This window comes from Elephas maximus, chromosome 4 (genome assembly GCF_024166365.1).
Source record: "Elephas maximus indicus isolate mEleMax1 chromosome 4, mEleMax1 primary haplotype, whole genome shotgun sequence".
Lineage (NCBI taxonomy): Eukaryota > Metazoa > Chordata > Mammalia > Proboscidea > Elephantidae > Elephas > Elephas maximus.
This window is the reverse complement of record NC_064822.1, coordinates 122,974,981-122,991,416: the sequence shown is the minus strand read 5'-3', so window position 1 is coordinate 122,991,416 and position 16,436 is coordinate 122,974,981. Positions and strand designations below refer to the sequence as shown.

At 42.8% G+C, this 16,436-nt stretch overlaps 1 protein-coding gene across 1 annotated transcript in view; it reads left to right on the top strand.

Annotated features, from left to right (window-relative positions):
* Positions 1-16,436, top strand: part of PPM1H (protein phosphatase, Mg2+/Mn2+ dependent 1H) — a 329,530-nt gene that overhangs the window by 207,568 nt on the left and 105,526 nt on the right. Inside the window, exon 5 of the mRNA XM_049883763.1 lies at positions 13,092-13,176. Coding sequence (XP_049739720.1) covers positions 13,092-13,176 — 85 coding nt within the window. The remainder of the gene's footprint in view (positions 1-13,091; positions 13,177-16,436) is intronic.

The window sequence follows — 16,436 nt, the reverse complement described above, 5'->3', positions numbered from 1 at the left end:
GTAATCATGACCATTCCCAAATAGCTTAACATGCCTGAGTCTAAATGTAGTATCGTCTTCACACCAACTGCTCTTCCTGTCTTGCTTATCATCAGTAGCATCATCACCCTCACTTGACCAAGCTAGGAACCTCAGCCAATTCCCAGACTTTTTCTTCTCCTTTACTTCCCACTTACAATCAAGGAAAGAAAATTGAGTTATGTATTTATCTCCAGAACTTTTCTGTGTGTTCCCACAGACATAGCCCAAACCCTGATTTCTCATTTGGACAATTAAAATAGCCTCAGGTAAATTATGGGTTGAGTGGAATTTTTTGCTGGGCAAGGGAGTTTGGGATGGGAACAGTTTACATATCTGATTGTAAAAAAATAAAACCTAAAATCACAGATGTGCTTAGAAAAATGTAAAGGCGACAATATTTATACTAATGGACAAGGTGGTATTTTAAAGCTGCTAATCAAGAGAGGCAGGAATGTCTCAATTCCATCTGTCAGCCTCTGTGGAGCTCTTGGGGGGTCTGAACACACCGATGGAAATGACAATGGAACATCAGTTTAACATTTCATCATTAAAGCCCAAGCCAAGGTTGTACATACAATTTGTTTTTTTATTTATATAGCTCATTGGGATCACAGTTAGGGAAAGTTGTCATCGTACAAAATAACAGCTAAACGTTCCAAGTAATTGACTATTCCAGTTTGACTTTTTGGATACATGAGTTTCCCTTCGTGATTCACTTAGCTTTGCTGATAAGCGATACTTAAAACCCCTGTGCACGTGTACTCATTTAATCTGAAAGAAGTGGTATTTTCTCATTTTTCAAATGGGAAAAATTAAGTCTTATAATAGCTAACTGATTTTCCCAGTTCATAATTTGAACTAGCTTTTGGACTCTGAACCCTAGTTTCTTTATGATACATATCAGCTGGCTTTCTAAAACCCTATTGAACAAGTACAAAGTAGCAGAAATATGGGTTTTCCCAGGCTTTGCTGTATAAGGAGCTGACATGGGGTGACCATCAGCAGGCAGGGCCAGAGACACCTTACAGGTCAGGCTGGCATACAGTACCTAGCCTATATAACCTGACCATGGCCCACGAATGAGCCCACCTGCCCTGCCAGGCAGAAACCATGTAGCTTATTTTTTAACAAGGGCATGTGGCAGTGAGGATACTCTTTACTTCCACGGTATAGGTTGCAAGACTTTCCTCAACAACAGCATATAGTCTAGAGCTAACTGCTCATGGATTCAGTTTTGCCCTCGTGCGCCAGATGCGGTTCCTGATTTATTGCATCATCAACACCAGGAACGGAAACCTTAAGATTTTTGACAGGTGAGTATAGACAAAGCTTCCTCATGTCCTCTTGAAGAACTCCAGAGATGGAGACCCATGGGCTTTGGTCAAATGTTTAATGTGAAGATCAAGAAATTCTTTCCTGCTTCCAATCATAGTATCTTACTGATTTGATTTAAATAGAATTTTCTCTTGCTTGTTTCACAGTTAGCATGAAGAACTGGTCACCCACTATTCTTTAACAAAGCCATTTCAAATGCGTGAAGGAGAGTGTGATCAAATCATGCCTCATTCTTTCCTTAAGGCGAAAATACCACAATTCCTTTAACCTCCTTCAAAGCACCTATTTTCCACTCCTTAAATTGTTTTTACTTCTTTTCTTGGGATTCTGTCCAGAAGCTCCATTCCATTGCCTTTTTAAAGCAAAGAGGTCAGAATTGAACACAACCCTAACAAGCGTGTGACTAATGCAAAGTATTAGTAAGGAGATTGCTTCCCAGGCTCTGCATGTCCTACCTGCTCTGGCACACACACAGCAAACAAGCGTAGTCATCAGTCGTTTCAAAAAAAAAATCCACTCTACTCCAAAAATGACGGGAGTCAAGAGAAAAATAAATACCTTTGGCTGCCTCACCCAGTCAGAAACATCTGGCTACTTGATATGAGGAGAAAAATACGGCTTGGAAAGTGGTTGTTCACATTTGTGCTGGGGGATTATGCCATGCTGTAGACTGTGTATTTACCCTGCTCTTGAGAAAGACAGAACACGTACCCTTCCACACAAATGGCAAACACAGCATTAGGTGTTCAACATATGCATAGAAATTTAAGTGTGCATTGCATGCATTAAAATCTAAGTATACAGGGAAAATTTTTCCAGAAAGGTACTTTTAAAACTATGCAGAATGAGAAGTAACTGGGATTTTCAGAAACAAGGTTTCATAATGAGAAGAAACTTTAAGAGGGAATTTTAAAACCCACCAATTGGGAATGTAAAATGGTACAGCCACTTTGGAAAACTGGTGGTTCCTTAAAATGTTAAATGTAGTGTTATATGACAAAGCAACTCCACTCATAGGTATAAACTCAAGAGAATTGAAAACACGTGTTCACACAAAAACTAACACATGTTCATAGCAGTCTTATTCATTATAGGCAAAAGTGGAAACAACCCAAATGCCTATCAGCTGATAACTAGATAAGTAAATATGGTATATCCATATAATGGAATGTTATTCGGCCATAAAAAGGAATGATGTACTGATACACACCACAACATGGATGAACCTTGAAAATATTACCCTAAGTGAAAGAAGGCAGTCACATTTTGTATGAAATGTCCAGAATAGGCAAATCCATAGAGAAAGAAAGAAAGATTAGTAGTTGCCAGGGAAAGGGAAATGGGGGGTGACTGCTAATGGGCACAGGGTTTCTTCTTCCTGTGATGAAAATGTTCTAGAATTAGATAGTGATGATGGTTGCATACCTTATGCATATACTAAAAATCACTGAATTGTATACTTTAAAATGGTGAATTTTATGGCATGTGTATTATATCTCAAAAAAAAAAAAACTCACCATTACTTTACAAATGAAACCCCTTGTCATTCTTCATTCTTTTAGAAATAATACCAAACCCAACGCATAGCTGTTGAGTTGATCCCGACTCATAGCGACCCTATGGGATAGAGTAGAACTGCCTCAGAGTTTCCAAGGAGCGCCTGGTGGATTCGAACTGCAAGCCTTTTGGTTAGCAACTGTACCTCTTAACCACTACACCATCAGGGTTTCTTAGAAATAATAAGCACCTCGAAAAGGTTTTTTTTTTTTCTTTTTTTAATGGCTCTGAAGCTTTTGCCTGATCTGGAAAATATTGTGCTGGTGCATCAGGTTTCATGAATGTTGCTGGTATAGCACGATGTTTGTGGAGAGGGCTGAATTGTGACACTGAGAAATTGTTCTGGGTGGTGTGAATACAGACGGGGCTGTTTGTGAGAAAAAGAAACATCTGACTCAGTTATCTGCTCTGAGAATGGTCGCTTATTTTTGCTGCCCCTTCAAAATCTGAATTACTTTTTTCTCACCATTTTTTTGGTAAATGTTTTTGCTTAGGAACTTTATTGCCTATTTGTGGCCTTGTTAAATGAATCATTGTATTTTTGTAAAGTTCTTTAGTGTCTTGTCTGGAAATGGAATGACACACCCAAACTAATTTCAGGGTCCTGGGATGATTTTTTTCCCCTCAGCTATTTTTTAACACCTCTAATTAGCATCTGCAGCCCTGCTGTTCTCCGAAGGCAGTAACCCTGGTCTTTCCGTCCGCTGCTCAGCTTCCTTTTCAAGTGACATATTTCCGATACTTCTGAAGGAGACAGACACTTCTGCTGCATCCACACAGAAGCCACAAGGTCCAATGCTTTTTGACAAAATGGGTAACTCCTCCCTATACTTTGGAATTGATACACACTGTCAAAAAGGTTTTCCGAATGGCTTCTCTCTGTCACCTTGTATCAGATTTTCTCCTCTATTCTGGAAATGTGCAGTTTAATGTTGCGTTTCGAATCACTTTCAGCTGAAAATTGTGTAATGGAATCAGGGCATCCCATGAATACTCTTAACAGTGTCAAAGATGCCTTTTGTTTGCAGCTCTGTGTTCCAAGGGGACTGGTGACAACGGTGAAATTACATTGGGGTCCTTGCTCAGTAATGGGCCCCTTGTCCTTTATGATTTAAGAGACGTGCTATGGGTGGCTTCTCCTGTCCTGGTGCTTCTGTATTTGGCTTATATTTATTAAAATCTAAATTGTGATGATTACCACCTCCTGAAAAGAGAAATAGTAACTGTAGTAGCTGTTGCCATTTCTCCACCCTGGAATCGTTTTCAGAATCATTTAAATTTAGAGCTAAAGGTACCTATGAAATCATGTGGCCCTACCCTTTGTGTTTACAGGCAAGGACCGAGGCCCAGAGTTAAAAGATTAGCTCAAGGTGGAGCTGGGACCCACCAATTCTGAGTCCCGGTCCAGTGTCTTTGCTGTCACACCACACGGCCTCACTGCCCAGCCCTGAGCATGCACACATGTGAATTCCCTCCCATGCCATGAACTTTCTGAGTTGGGGACGAGCTGGAAAATCCAACATTGCCCCACTATCGTTATACAGTGCTTTTGCTGTCACATTTTAACCTTCCAGGTAAACTCATTTTACAGGGGGGGAAACCACCTCCACAATGCGTGTGTGTGCACCATACACACACACACACACACACCAGCATATGTTCAGTTTTGCTTGCTCTGAAAGAAGGGAGCTGTCTTCCAAGTTATTAGAAAGAGTAATTGGCTGCTTGCTACCACCCAGCAAGGACATCTCCTACTCCACTTACTCCTGGTAGTGATGCCGTGAAGAAGTAGATCCTCTGTTCTGCAATCCAGACCCCGGCGTGGCTGGCAGGACCTTCAGTTCTGCAAGTTGTGTGGTGGTAGGTAGCTCACAGGCAATGAATGCAGCAATTGAGTTCTGTTTTGATTTTTTTCTTCATCAGGGTCACTGATTTAATACACTGAAGATTTCTCTATGGCCACTGAATAAATCATACATCGATGTATGCTGTCAGTGCCTAAGGGGCATAGTCTCAAGTCAGTTCTTAGGTCCCTAGAGAAGTCTGTGTACATCAGGCCATCACAGAATGCCCAGGTAAGGGAGAGGCTTGCACCTGTACAAACTCACACCTTTCCGTGGCTGAGATTAATGAAATCTGACCACCTGGACAAGGGACTGACGAATTCTTCACTCTCCCAATGACTTTCTCACTCAGAACTTTTTTTATTTTTCCTTTTCTTTTTGTTTTTAAGCATGTTTGGCAGTTCTAAACTACGTTTTTGGGTTTTCTATTATGGCATAAATGACGGGATAAACATCAGACATTTGGGGACTTAAGCGGTTCTTTTTGTTTGTTTTGTGCTTTAGATGAAGGTTTACGGAGCAAACTAGTTTCTCATTAAACAATTAATACACATATTGTTTTGTGACAATGGCTGCCAACCCCGCGATGTGTCAACACCCTCCCCTTCTCTACCTTGGGTTCCCCATTACTAGCTTTCCTGTCCCTTCCTGCCTTTTCATCTTTGCCTCTGGGTTGGTGTGCCCATTTAGTCTTGTTTTGTTTTATGGGCCTGTCTAATGCTTGGCTGAAGGGTGAACCTAAGGAGTGACTCAGTACTGTGTATCTGGGGGCCAAACCAGTTCTTATTTTTATAACAAAATCCAGCCACTGGCTTCTTTTCAGTTAGTGGCTCCTGACACAGCTATAGGATACATTTGGGGCTGTGCCTGACCTCTGAATAATGACTTCTGAGATGTGGTTGGGTAGGACTTTGTGGACTAGTGCTTGGGACACAGTAGTCTGGACCACTGGTAGTGTTTTAAAGAGGAATCAGCATTTAGCAGGACTCTAGGCCTTCTGTGAATATATTGCCAAATCTGGGCAAGTAAATTCCTCATCAAAATTTTCAAAATGAATACATATTCCCTATGACAGTCAAATAATACAAAGATGTGTAAAGGAAAATTAACTGTCTCCACTTCCATACCTTTCTCCCAACTCATTCAAATGTTGTCCAGCTGTCAGGTGTCAAAATGACCAATTAGGACAACGAGCCAAACAGAAAGTAGCAATCATGCCTTTATTCACTTCCTGTGGTAGTGCGGGCAAGAGGCAAAAAAAAAGTGCCACTTCCTCAATGTTCCATTTTTCCTCCATGGAATTGCAAGGGCAAGGGTCAGTCAGATGGCATACAGCTCAGGCAGGGGGACTTGTCACTGCTCTGGAGTTCTGAACAAGACTCTTGCCTCTATGGGCCACGGGGAGGGAGAAGGGGAAGGGCAGGAGTTGAAAAGTAGTGAGTCAGAGTCAAGCCTCCCCCCTACCCCCACAATACAGAGGTCTCTGAAGAGTTTCCTGAAAAGTGCCTCAGTTGAGGATCATGCCACACCACCACCACCACCAAGGAAGCCTCCAAATGGAGGTGCCTAGGCTAGGAATAGGAGCCCTGGCTGTGCAGTGGTTAAGCGCTTGGCTGCTAACCTAAAGGTCAGTGCTCCATAGGAGAAAGATGTGGCAGCCTGCTTCCATAAAGATTTACAGCCTTGGAAACCTTATGGGGCAGTTTTACTCTGCGCTATAGGGTCACTATGAGTCGGAATCGACTCTAGGGCAATGGACTTTTGGGTTTGTTTGTTTTTAAGCTAGGAATGCAGATACTCATATGAACATGGCTGGCCTGGGAGACCCTGAGTTTTAAACTGCACTTTCTCTAGAGAGGGCACCAAGCCTGCTGCGGGGAAGGGGCGGGGTTCTCCTTCATGAGCCGTGCTAGGCAAAGCCTGTGGTGGGGTCTGAAGGGTCACATGTAGGATTTTGGCCTGGAGCTGGACACCTCATCTGTATGGGGTATCTCTATGTATTTCTTATATTTACAAAAATGGGATTGTAGCACACATTGCTCTGTACCTTGCTTTTGCCACTTAATACATCATAGATATCTCCAGTGACAAAACATGGACATAATTCTTTTTTTTAATGACTGCATAGTATCTCATAATGTAGAAAGCAACCCAGTTTATTCATCCATTTCACTTTTGGTAGAAACTCAGGCTGTTTCCGGTCTTTGTCACAGCAAATAGTGTTGAAGTGTGAATTCTTGTATGTATATCCTATGTGCTGATTTTTTTAATTTCTTTAGGGTATATTTCCAAAAGTGAGATAGCTAAACCTTTGGATATGTAGTTTTAATTTTAATAGATTTAAAAGTTATAATTCCCATTCCCATCAATTGTGAGAATGACTTTTTTCTCTCACTGTATGAGAATTATTATATATTGTTAATTTTGAAAATAAGTGTTTCCCAATCTGATGAGCAAAATTTGGTATTTTAAAAAATACTACACGTTTTTGCTTTACCTCCTTTTCTTCCCTCCTAAGCTGGAACATCCTTTTACTAGTCGTATTGTTCCTAATGTATTTCTCTGTTATCCGTGGGAAAGTTTTAATAACTATTCTTTCAAAAATTTTGTACTCTTACAGTATTTTGTTTGTGGCAGATTCTTAGCACATTTTACCAACAATTTTATAGATATTTGTGTTCTTGTCTTATTTTTGCTCCTTATTATAAGAACTTTGAATCTTGTATCTATTTCTCTTTCTATGTACCTATCACAGCTTAGGAGCCTTGGTGGTGCAGTGGTTAAAACCTCAGCTAGCTAACCAAAAGGTCAGTAGTTCAAATCCACCAGCTGCTCCTTGGAAACCCTATGGGGCAGTTCTACTCTGTCCTATAGGGTTACTATGAGTTGAGATCAACTCGAGGGCAACGGTTTTGGTTTTTTGTTTGTTTGTTTTATCATAGCTTAAAGTAGGCTTAATTAATGTACAGATTTTTGTATATTAAAGTAAGAAGTGGTATGGGGTATGATATAGTTAGCTTATAAGATAGATAAAAGGTAAACCTCTATTTTACTTTAGTGTATGTCTGCTATACATGTACATATATGTGGTGTTAACTTCATTTAAACCAGCACAAGTGCATAGTTCAAATTAAGATCTCATGGTTGACTCATAAGAATGCATTAAACCTTATTTACTGTATGGCAAGTAATGCTCCATCTTTATACTGGACAAGAAATTAAGGCGTGTGAACTTCAGTTCTAGTCTCTGTGAATGAAAGAGTGACCTTAACTTTGTGGAATATGCTTAAGCACCAGCCCCTCTGCCTACTACTCCCTCCCACCATGTACACACTTACACGTCTTCACCCTTCTGTCTCCCACACAATTTCTTTCTTGTCATTTATCTGCTTTTTTATTCTTTGACCACCCTCTCCAGACGTGCCACTGCAGGTGGGTATGGTAAGGGGTACAGGGTGGGAAGTGGTTGCCAGTTCATTAAATCACACCTCCGTGCCCCCCCAACCCGTAACGTTCTCACTTAATCTCTGGCCAAACCCTGGCTGGGGAGTCCCCACTTGGCACAAATGGTTAATATGCTCACTACTAACTGAAAGGCTGGTGGTTCAAGTCTACCCAGAGGCACCTTGGAAGAAAGGCCTGGTGATCATCTTCTGAAAAAATCACCCAGTGGAAACCCTACGGAGCACAGTTCTTCTGCGGTATACATGAGGTCCCCATGAGCCAGAATTGACTCTGTGGCAACTGGTTTGTTTGTTTAACCTGGGTAGATAAATGGAATGTCATCCAAATTCTGACCACGGTAATATTCACAAGTCCAGACCCAGAGCCCCAGAAGAAAGGTCAGGGCCTATGTCTCGCTTTCCTTGATCCTCACCGCCACCCACAGCTTTTCAAAACTTTCTTAGGAAAAGCGTTTGGTAAAGTACAGTGATAAAGCAGAGGTATGAAGTATTCAGGGTGCTGTGATGAGACAGTGTAGCTCTAAAGATGTTTCTCTGCTTTATTAGTCATTTAGTATGAGATTTGTCAGCCTTCACCTGCACACGGTTCCTTTTGGAACCTCTTCTCTCTCACTGCCCTAGTCCTAGTCCAGAATGGAGACAAGCACTCTGACAAGTTGATCCCGAGATCAGAGGTATGAAAGAGAGAGAGAGATCAAAGGAAGCCAGGTATCACATCGGAAGAGGCATCACCATTTAGGGACTGGAAAGGCTGGCAGCCAAACATGCTGTCATCTTTAATCCACAGGATGCCTGATGAAAAAGAACTTGGTTGTTCACACAGAACTGAAGAATTTTCCATGCATAAATGGATTTGGATATAATTATCTATTTAAGAAAGTAGTTAGCTAGGCTTACCCCAGCAGTGAATATTTAAATTGAATGCAGGTACCTCATTCATGAGAATTCAAAATTTAAAAACAGTAAACATGGAGATGCTACTGACTCTCTGCCTTGGATCCATTCTCTCTTTCCTGCCCCCACTAATGATAGGGGCACCTGCCTGGCTTCTCCTTGTCATTTGAGTCACTTTTCAGTGGTGCTTCTGTTGGAATGGCATCCTTTTTGGTCTGTTGGTGTCTGTTGATTTTTAGGCAGTTATAAGTAATAATGTTATTACTAAGAAAAGTCTTATTTAGGGCCCTCGCTTCTTGGTACTTCTGTCCATTGACTCAAGTCCAGCTCACTCTTCATCCACTGAATCACTTGTTTATCAGCAATAGTTGTTCCCTGTCTGCCACAGGCCAGGCACAGGGCGCCGGAGATTCAGAGACAACAATTTAGGCTCTGCACGGAAACCACCCTTGGGGTAGTCAGAGACAGCCGCGGAAAGCCAGCAGTCACAGGGAGGACTGGAAAGTACTGTGGTACAGCTAGGCATACAACACAATAGGGTTCCAGAGAAGGGGCATCAAAGGCAGGCCAGGCAGGCATTCTCCTGAGCTCTGAGTCTCAGTGGGGAATGGGATGGCCAGAAAAAGGGAGGAGCAGATATGAAAATAGCAAAAGTAAAGCTGAAGTCAGAAGTATAGGCAAGAACCAGATAATGAAGGAAATTGGAAGTGCTGAGAAGGACTGACAGGCTTTAGATAAGGCATGTGACATCATAAGAGTGGTACTTTAAGGTTTTCTCTGTGACTGTATGGAGCATGGGTCTAGAGGAAGGCAGAACCAGGGTCAGGGAGAACAGTGGAGAGCTGTGGAGTCATGAGGCAGCCTTTGCCCTGATGGGTACCTGAACCAAGGCACAAACAGTGCATTAGATACATGTGCTATTGGGGAGATGAACTCTACAGGACTTGGTGACTGATTTAATGCATGGAGTAAGAAAAGTGAGAAGTCTAAAATGCCTCCCTGGCTTCTGGCATGATAGAAATGTGTGGGCTGGAAATGATATTTGGATTTATCAGCATATGCAGTTGTTGAAGCCACTTATGAAGTGCCTACAATCAGGGTCAGCTCCATGGGCGTGTGACACACAAGGCTCTACTCTCAGAATGGTCCACACTTGGTTTAATACTCTGCTGTCACCATCTCGAAATTCATAATAGATTTTGAGTCAGAGCCTGGAAGCTGGGCTTAGGGGGATGTAGAAAAAGGGGTAGCCCTGGGGGCACAGTGGTTAAGAGCTCGGCTGCTAACCAAAAGGTCAGCAGTTCAAATCTACCAGCTGCTTCTTGGAAACCTTACGGGGCAGTTCTGCTCTGTAGAACTATGTGTCTATCAGTCGGAATCAACCTGACAGCAGTGGGTTTGGTTTGGGTTTTTATGTTTTTTGGGGGGGAAGGATTGGAAAAAGTGAGGAAAGAGTTAAGACTAGCTTTAAGCAAAATTTTGGAAGAGGAGGTTGCCTCTGGAATTTATCAGATAGTGATTTTCTCCTCAGGTTCTTGGGACCCTTGCTATTTTAAGATGGGTTTCTAACCTAGACCTTCCTGGCCCCCTTTCAAGCTCTCTATATTTCTCTACCCTCTGTCAAGACCTCCACTCCCTTATCATAGTTATTCTCAGCTGACAGTTAGGACAAACACAGTTTGAATTAATTTGTACTAATTTCGACGGCACTGGATTTGGGGAATTTGTGAATAGTGGATATCATCTTTCTTGGGGGCGATTGCATTGTAAAAGTGTCTCTGGATCTGTAAGAAGGAATCTTTAATTTGTCATATTTTAAAGGGCATAATAAAAGAGGAAACCCTGGTGGCGTAGTGGTTAAGTGCTACGGCTGCTAACCAAAGAGTGGGCAGTTTGAATCCGCCAGGCGCTCCTTGGAAACTATGGGGCAGTTCTAGTCTGTCCTATAGGGTCGCTATGAGTCGGAATCGACTCGTTGGCACTGGGTTTTTGGTTTAATAAAAGAAGTGAAAGACACTCAGATATGAATGTTACTGGAAGAGGCATCCTCTTTCTAGAGTCAGCTCCCCTAAACTTTTCCAGTGTCTCACAGCATCTACTGTATATCCTCCTAGACACGTAAATTCTGTAAAGCCCCCAAGATTGTTTTATCATCTCTTCCCCTGCCTGCCCTCCCTCCCACCCCCCAACCCCCCCACCCCCCAACCCCCCCACCAGTTTCTATGACAGCAGCAACTGGGGCACAGGTGGTGAGGGGCTGGGGGAGGGGTCACGACAGCTGCAGCCATTTATAAGGATTGTTTATAAGTCAGGAGCTGCCTCTCTGGTGGGGGGTGGGGAGTGCCACCGAGGGGTTTCTAAGTATAAAGAACACACCTTCCCCTAAACAATGAGGGCAGAGCAGTCATTGGCCCAGGGCTGAGCGCCTTGGAGGCATTTCCCATGTTTGTGGGCCTTTACAGAGAAATGTGTCAAGCCCACAGGTCTCTGGCTCACAGGCTCCAGGGAGCTGTTGAGTTCAGATGGAATGCCACTCCCCAAGCCACTTCCATTTGTCGAAGAAATGGCAACGTTCCGCCACAACCGATCAATAGCTGGAAAGTGGCTGTCAGGAACCATCTCAAACCAGAAGATCTGAGAACAGGAGACACCACTGGGAATGGGCCTAGGAAAGATTGCTCCACCGTTATCGATCCTGCAGCTGCTCCTTCAGGCATCTGCTTTGAGGAACGCTGATCTCTCAAAAGTCCTTGAATCAGCAGCAGCTCTGGGGCGCAATTTTGTGTGTGCGTTTCTTGAGCTTAAGATGAGTTTGGCTTTTCCTGGACCAGGGATATTACCCTAGAAAAGCAGGAGTCTAGGCCCAGCCTTCTCAGATTTTAATATGCATATGATCACTTGGGGATCCTATTAAAATGCAGATTCTAATATAGTTAAATCTGGGATGGAACCTGAGATTGTGCATTTCTAATAAGCTCCCAGGTGAGGTCAGTGCTGCTGGTCCATGGGCACTTTCAGTATAAAAGGTCTAGAGCTGCACTAATACATTAGCCACTAGCTACATGTGACTACTTGAATTTAAAGTTAAATTAATTAAAATTAAATAAGATTAAAAATTCACTTCCTCAGGTGCTTAATAGCTGCATCTGGCTGTTGTTGTTAGGTACCACTGAATCAATTTAGACTCATAGTGACTCCATGCGATGGAGTATATCTGCCCATAGAGTTTTCTGGGCTGTAATCTTTATAGGAGCAGATCACCAGGTCTAGGCATGTTCAAACAACCACCCTTTTGGTTAGCAGCTCAGTGCTTAACCATTGAGCCCCAGGGCTCCTTCACATCTGGCTAGTGGCTGCCATATTGGGCAGCATAAATAAAAAACGTTTCCATCATCATGAAAGGTTCTACTGGATAGCACAGGTCTAGCAACAGCCTGTGTTGCATCATCCATTCATTCATTTATCTGTTTATTCACTGAACATCTATCATGTGCCCAGGTACTGTGCTCCATGCTAGGGTTTTAAGGTTAAACTAGCAGAATAGGTAAACATACACTAACTAGAATGTGATGTGCTTAAAATAGAGATGCCCATGCCATGGTGAGAAGGATCCCTGGTGGTGTAATGGTTAAGCACCTGGCTGTTAACCAAAAGGCCAGCAGTTCGAACCCACCAGCAGCTCCACCAAGAGAAAAGACCTGGTAATCTGCTCCAGTAAAGATTACAGCCTGGGAAACCCTATGGAGCAGTTCTACTCTGTCATATAGGGTAGCTGTGAGTCAAAATCAACTAGATGGCACACAATGACAACACCATGGTGAAATGCCCAGAGTTGGTAACAGTGAATTTTTCCATGCAGGTTGGAGGAGAGGATGTCTCCCAGGCATTTCATGTGTGTTCTGAACCAAGCTATGGTTATCATAGAATTAGGGTACTTACAGGATTGATGGTTGACAATGCGTTTTCACCATTTCAGGGCCATAATCATCAGAAGTGGAGAAATCATCCCCATGTCTTCGGAATTCACCCCTGAAACTGAGCGCCAGCGACTTCAGTACCTGGTAAGAGTCCACTAGGTTTCGCAGACCAGAATGACGTCAGGGATGGTGTCAGAGTTGTTTTGGAAAAAACACATTGCTATTGACATGGAACAGGCCCACAGCAGTCAAACGACATATAGTATTAACTTCCCCACACACATCTTTTGGATCACACATCCTGGCTCCGCAAATGCGAACGCACTCCACCTCTGTGAATTTAGTATTGTGGCTGATTCTGTCCCATCTGTGACCAGTTGAAGACATGGTGTGCTCTATTTCTTGTAATGGTTTGAGATTTACAATGTGATACACAGTTTTGAAGACGATGGTCTTCCCGTGGCCTGCTACCCACTTTAGCTCAAACAGAGGGGCTGGGCATGAATCACATTGTGAGAAGAAGCCTCTGCCAGGCCTGGCGCCTGTGAGTTCCCTGAGTTCTTTCATGCTCAGATATGAAGTCTGCAGGGCCCTTTGGGAGAAACGCAGGTGTCAGAAAACCAGTTTCTACCCTGAAAATAAATTCTTGATATAGATCATCTCGTTTGGGGTGAAATCATGAGAAGGCTATAGGAAGGCTGTTTGGTTTTCCATTTCCTGAGAAGTTTTTGCTTCACTTGCAGGTTGAAGTTTTTTGGGAAACAAGGCTTACTCCCTTATCCCCAAATTCCAGGGTAGGGCTTTAGGCTTATAATCTCACTTAAAAGTGACTTTGATAGTCATCCTAGATCACTCTCTTTGGGAACTAACCCTGTGAATAGTAGTTCTGTGGATAAAGTATTTTTGCCAACTGGCTTTCTTCTTAGACAATATAGGTGAAGTAGTGACCCTCTGCTCTTGGGAAAGAATTCATCCCAGCTACTCAGGAAGGACTTTGTTCATGACTCTCAATTCCTGTATGGGTGAATAGTCAGTACTTGATTACTTTGGTTAGTTTAGAAAGCAACTGGGCACTTTCCTATAGTTTCCTTCTTTATTCCCTTGTCTGTTTTTGCTTGTTTTATTCTGTAAATAAGTTTTGTTGCATTTACTAATTGTCTGGTACGTAAGACAACAGGAATCTGAAACTAATGTTGAAAACAATGCTTTGAATGTTTCTTCACTCTTTCACCTACTCTTCTTTTCAAGCCAACAAATGAACTTAAAGCCACTACTACTGCACCCAGACTTTAGCTCTGTTCATTCTTCTTTGGCAATCTAGACAGGTGGAAGGGACCCCACAGTAGCCAAGGGATCTTCATTCCAGGACCAGCTCTGTTACTCACTGGCTAGATGGCATTGTAGAGTTTCTTAACTTCTTCAGGCCTTGGTTTGTCACATGTGACATGAAGAATTAGACCAGAGCGTCATCAAGAACCTTCGAGTTGGAAGGGTCCTTCCAAGTAGAATTCAAAATAACTGGCCTCCCTGCCGCCTGTCTGGTTTTCTCCACTCCGTCTTCACAGAACACCAAAGTGATCTTATCACAGACCGTATAACTCCCAGGCCTAAAAACCTTTGGCCCGCACAACCTATAGACCAAAGGCTACACTTCTTGGCAGACCCAGGATCATAGTCCCTGTCCACATCTACAGCATCATCTCAGTTGCCCCACCATTGCCACCTTGCATCCCATGCTCTAGCCTTGGAGAACGTTCCTCCGTTTTCAGGACACATCTTGATCTTTTCTACCTGCACGCCTTTGTAAATACGCTGTGCCTGGATGGCCCTTCTCTTTGTTCTCTGTCAGGAAAACTCATCCTTTGAGACCTCAGTACAAATGTCTCCTCCTCTGGGAAGTATCCTCCAAGCCTTCTGGGGCTCACACAGCACCATGTAGATACCTGCATTGTGGCTGTTAGTGTGTAGTTTTATATTTCTGCTTAGCATCTCTGTCTCCTTCTCCAGACTGAGTTCAGGAGGGCCAGCTCTTTACGTTAGTCACCTGATACTGCCAGTACCCAGCACAGTGCCTGGCATAGAGGAGATATTGAATCAGAATTTGTTGACTGAAAGAAAGAAAAAACCAGTATTCTTATCAACTTTTGGATCATTACCAATATTACTTTCCCTTCCACGCTCTCCCAAACTTGCAACAGCAGGACACAATGCCTTTGCCATCCTGCCTCTACCGTGCCCACCTTCATCATCTCCTGCCTCTTATCGAAAACCATTTTCCGTTTCCTTCTAGAGGCAATGAGTAATAACAGGTTAACTCTTTTCATTTTTTATTCTGAAATAATTTCACACTTTGAAGTTACAAAAATGATACAAAGAGCTCAAAAGATTAACTTTTATGGAGGACTGAGAATTCTGAAAATATTCCTGAATATTTTGGGATAGGTTCCCTGGTTGGCATAAGCAGTTTACGCTTGACTACTAACCGAAAGGTTGGCAATTTTTTTCTACCCAGCAGTGCTGTGGAAGAACGGCCTGGCAACCCGCATGTGTAATGTTGCAGCCCTTGAAAATCTTCTGGAGCACAGTTCTACTCTGACACACATGAGGTCATCATGAGTTGGAATCAACGGCAACTGGTGCATTTTGGGATGGCTGGAATAAGATGTATTTGGATTCAGGTCTCAACTTTGTCCCATAACTGTGTGTGTGTCAGGACCCTAGGAATGTATGCTTTGAAATAAGCAAATCCTGTAATAATAGTCACATGACCTATAGGGTGAATCTCTCTGGCAAAGTACTTGAGGAAATTAGGAGGTTTATAGCATAACATTATCTTGTGGTGCAATCTTTATGGTAAAGTATTTGAGAGAATTAGGAGGTTTATAGCATAAAATCTTGAAAATAATACCTACTGAGAGAGGAGAATGGAGCCCTGGTGTCACAGTGATTAAGAGCTCTGCTGCTAACCAAAAGTTCAGCAGTTCAAATTCACCAGCCACTCTTTGGAAACCCTGTGGGGCAGTTCTACTCTGTCCTTTACGGTCGCTATGAGTCAGCATCAGCTCAATGGCAATGAGCTTGAGTTGAGTTTGGTGAAAGGCGAACACGAATGTGATGTGGGCTTCTCAGCCCAACCTTCTGAACAACTGTGTGACTTCGAGTCCTTCATGTGATGTCTCTGAACTTCCTTGTGCGGTGAGTATTCGCACAAGATATTTATAACGTGATTTGAAATCCAAATGAAAAATAATCCTGTGGTAATATAAAATGCAGTATAACCCAGTACCCAGTGCCGTCAAGTCGATTCCGACTCATAGCGACCCCATAGGGCAGAGTAGAACTGCCCTATAGAGTTTCCAAGAATACTACTTTATAATCTTAAATATGTCTAATCCTCTTGATTC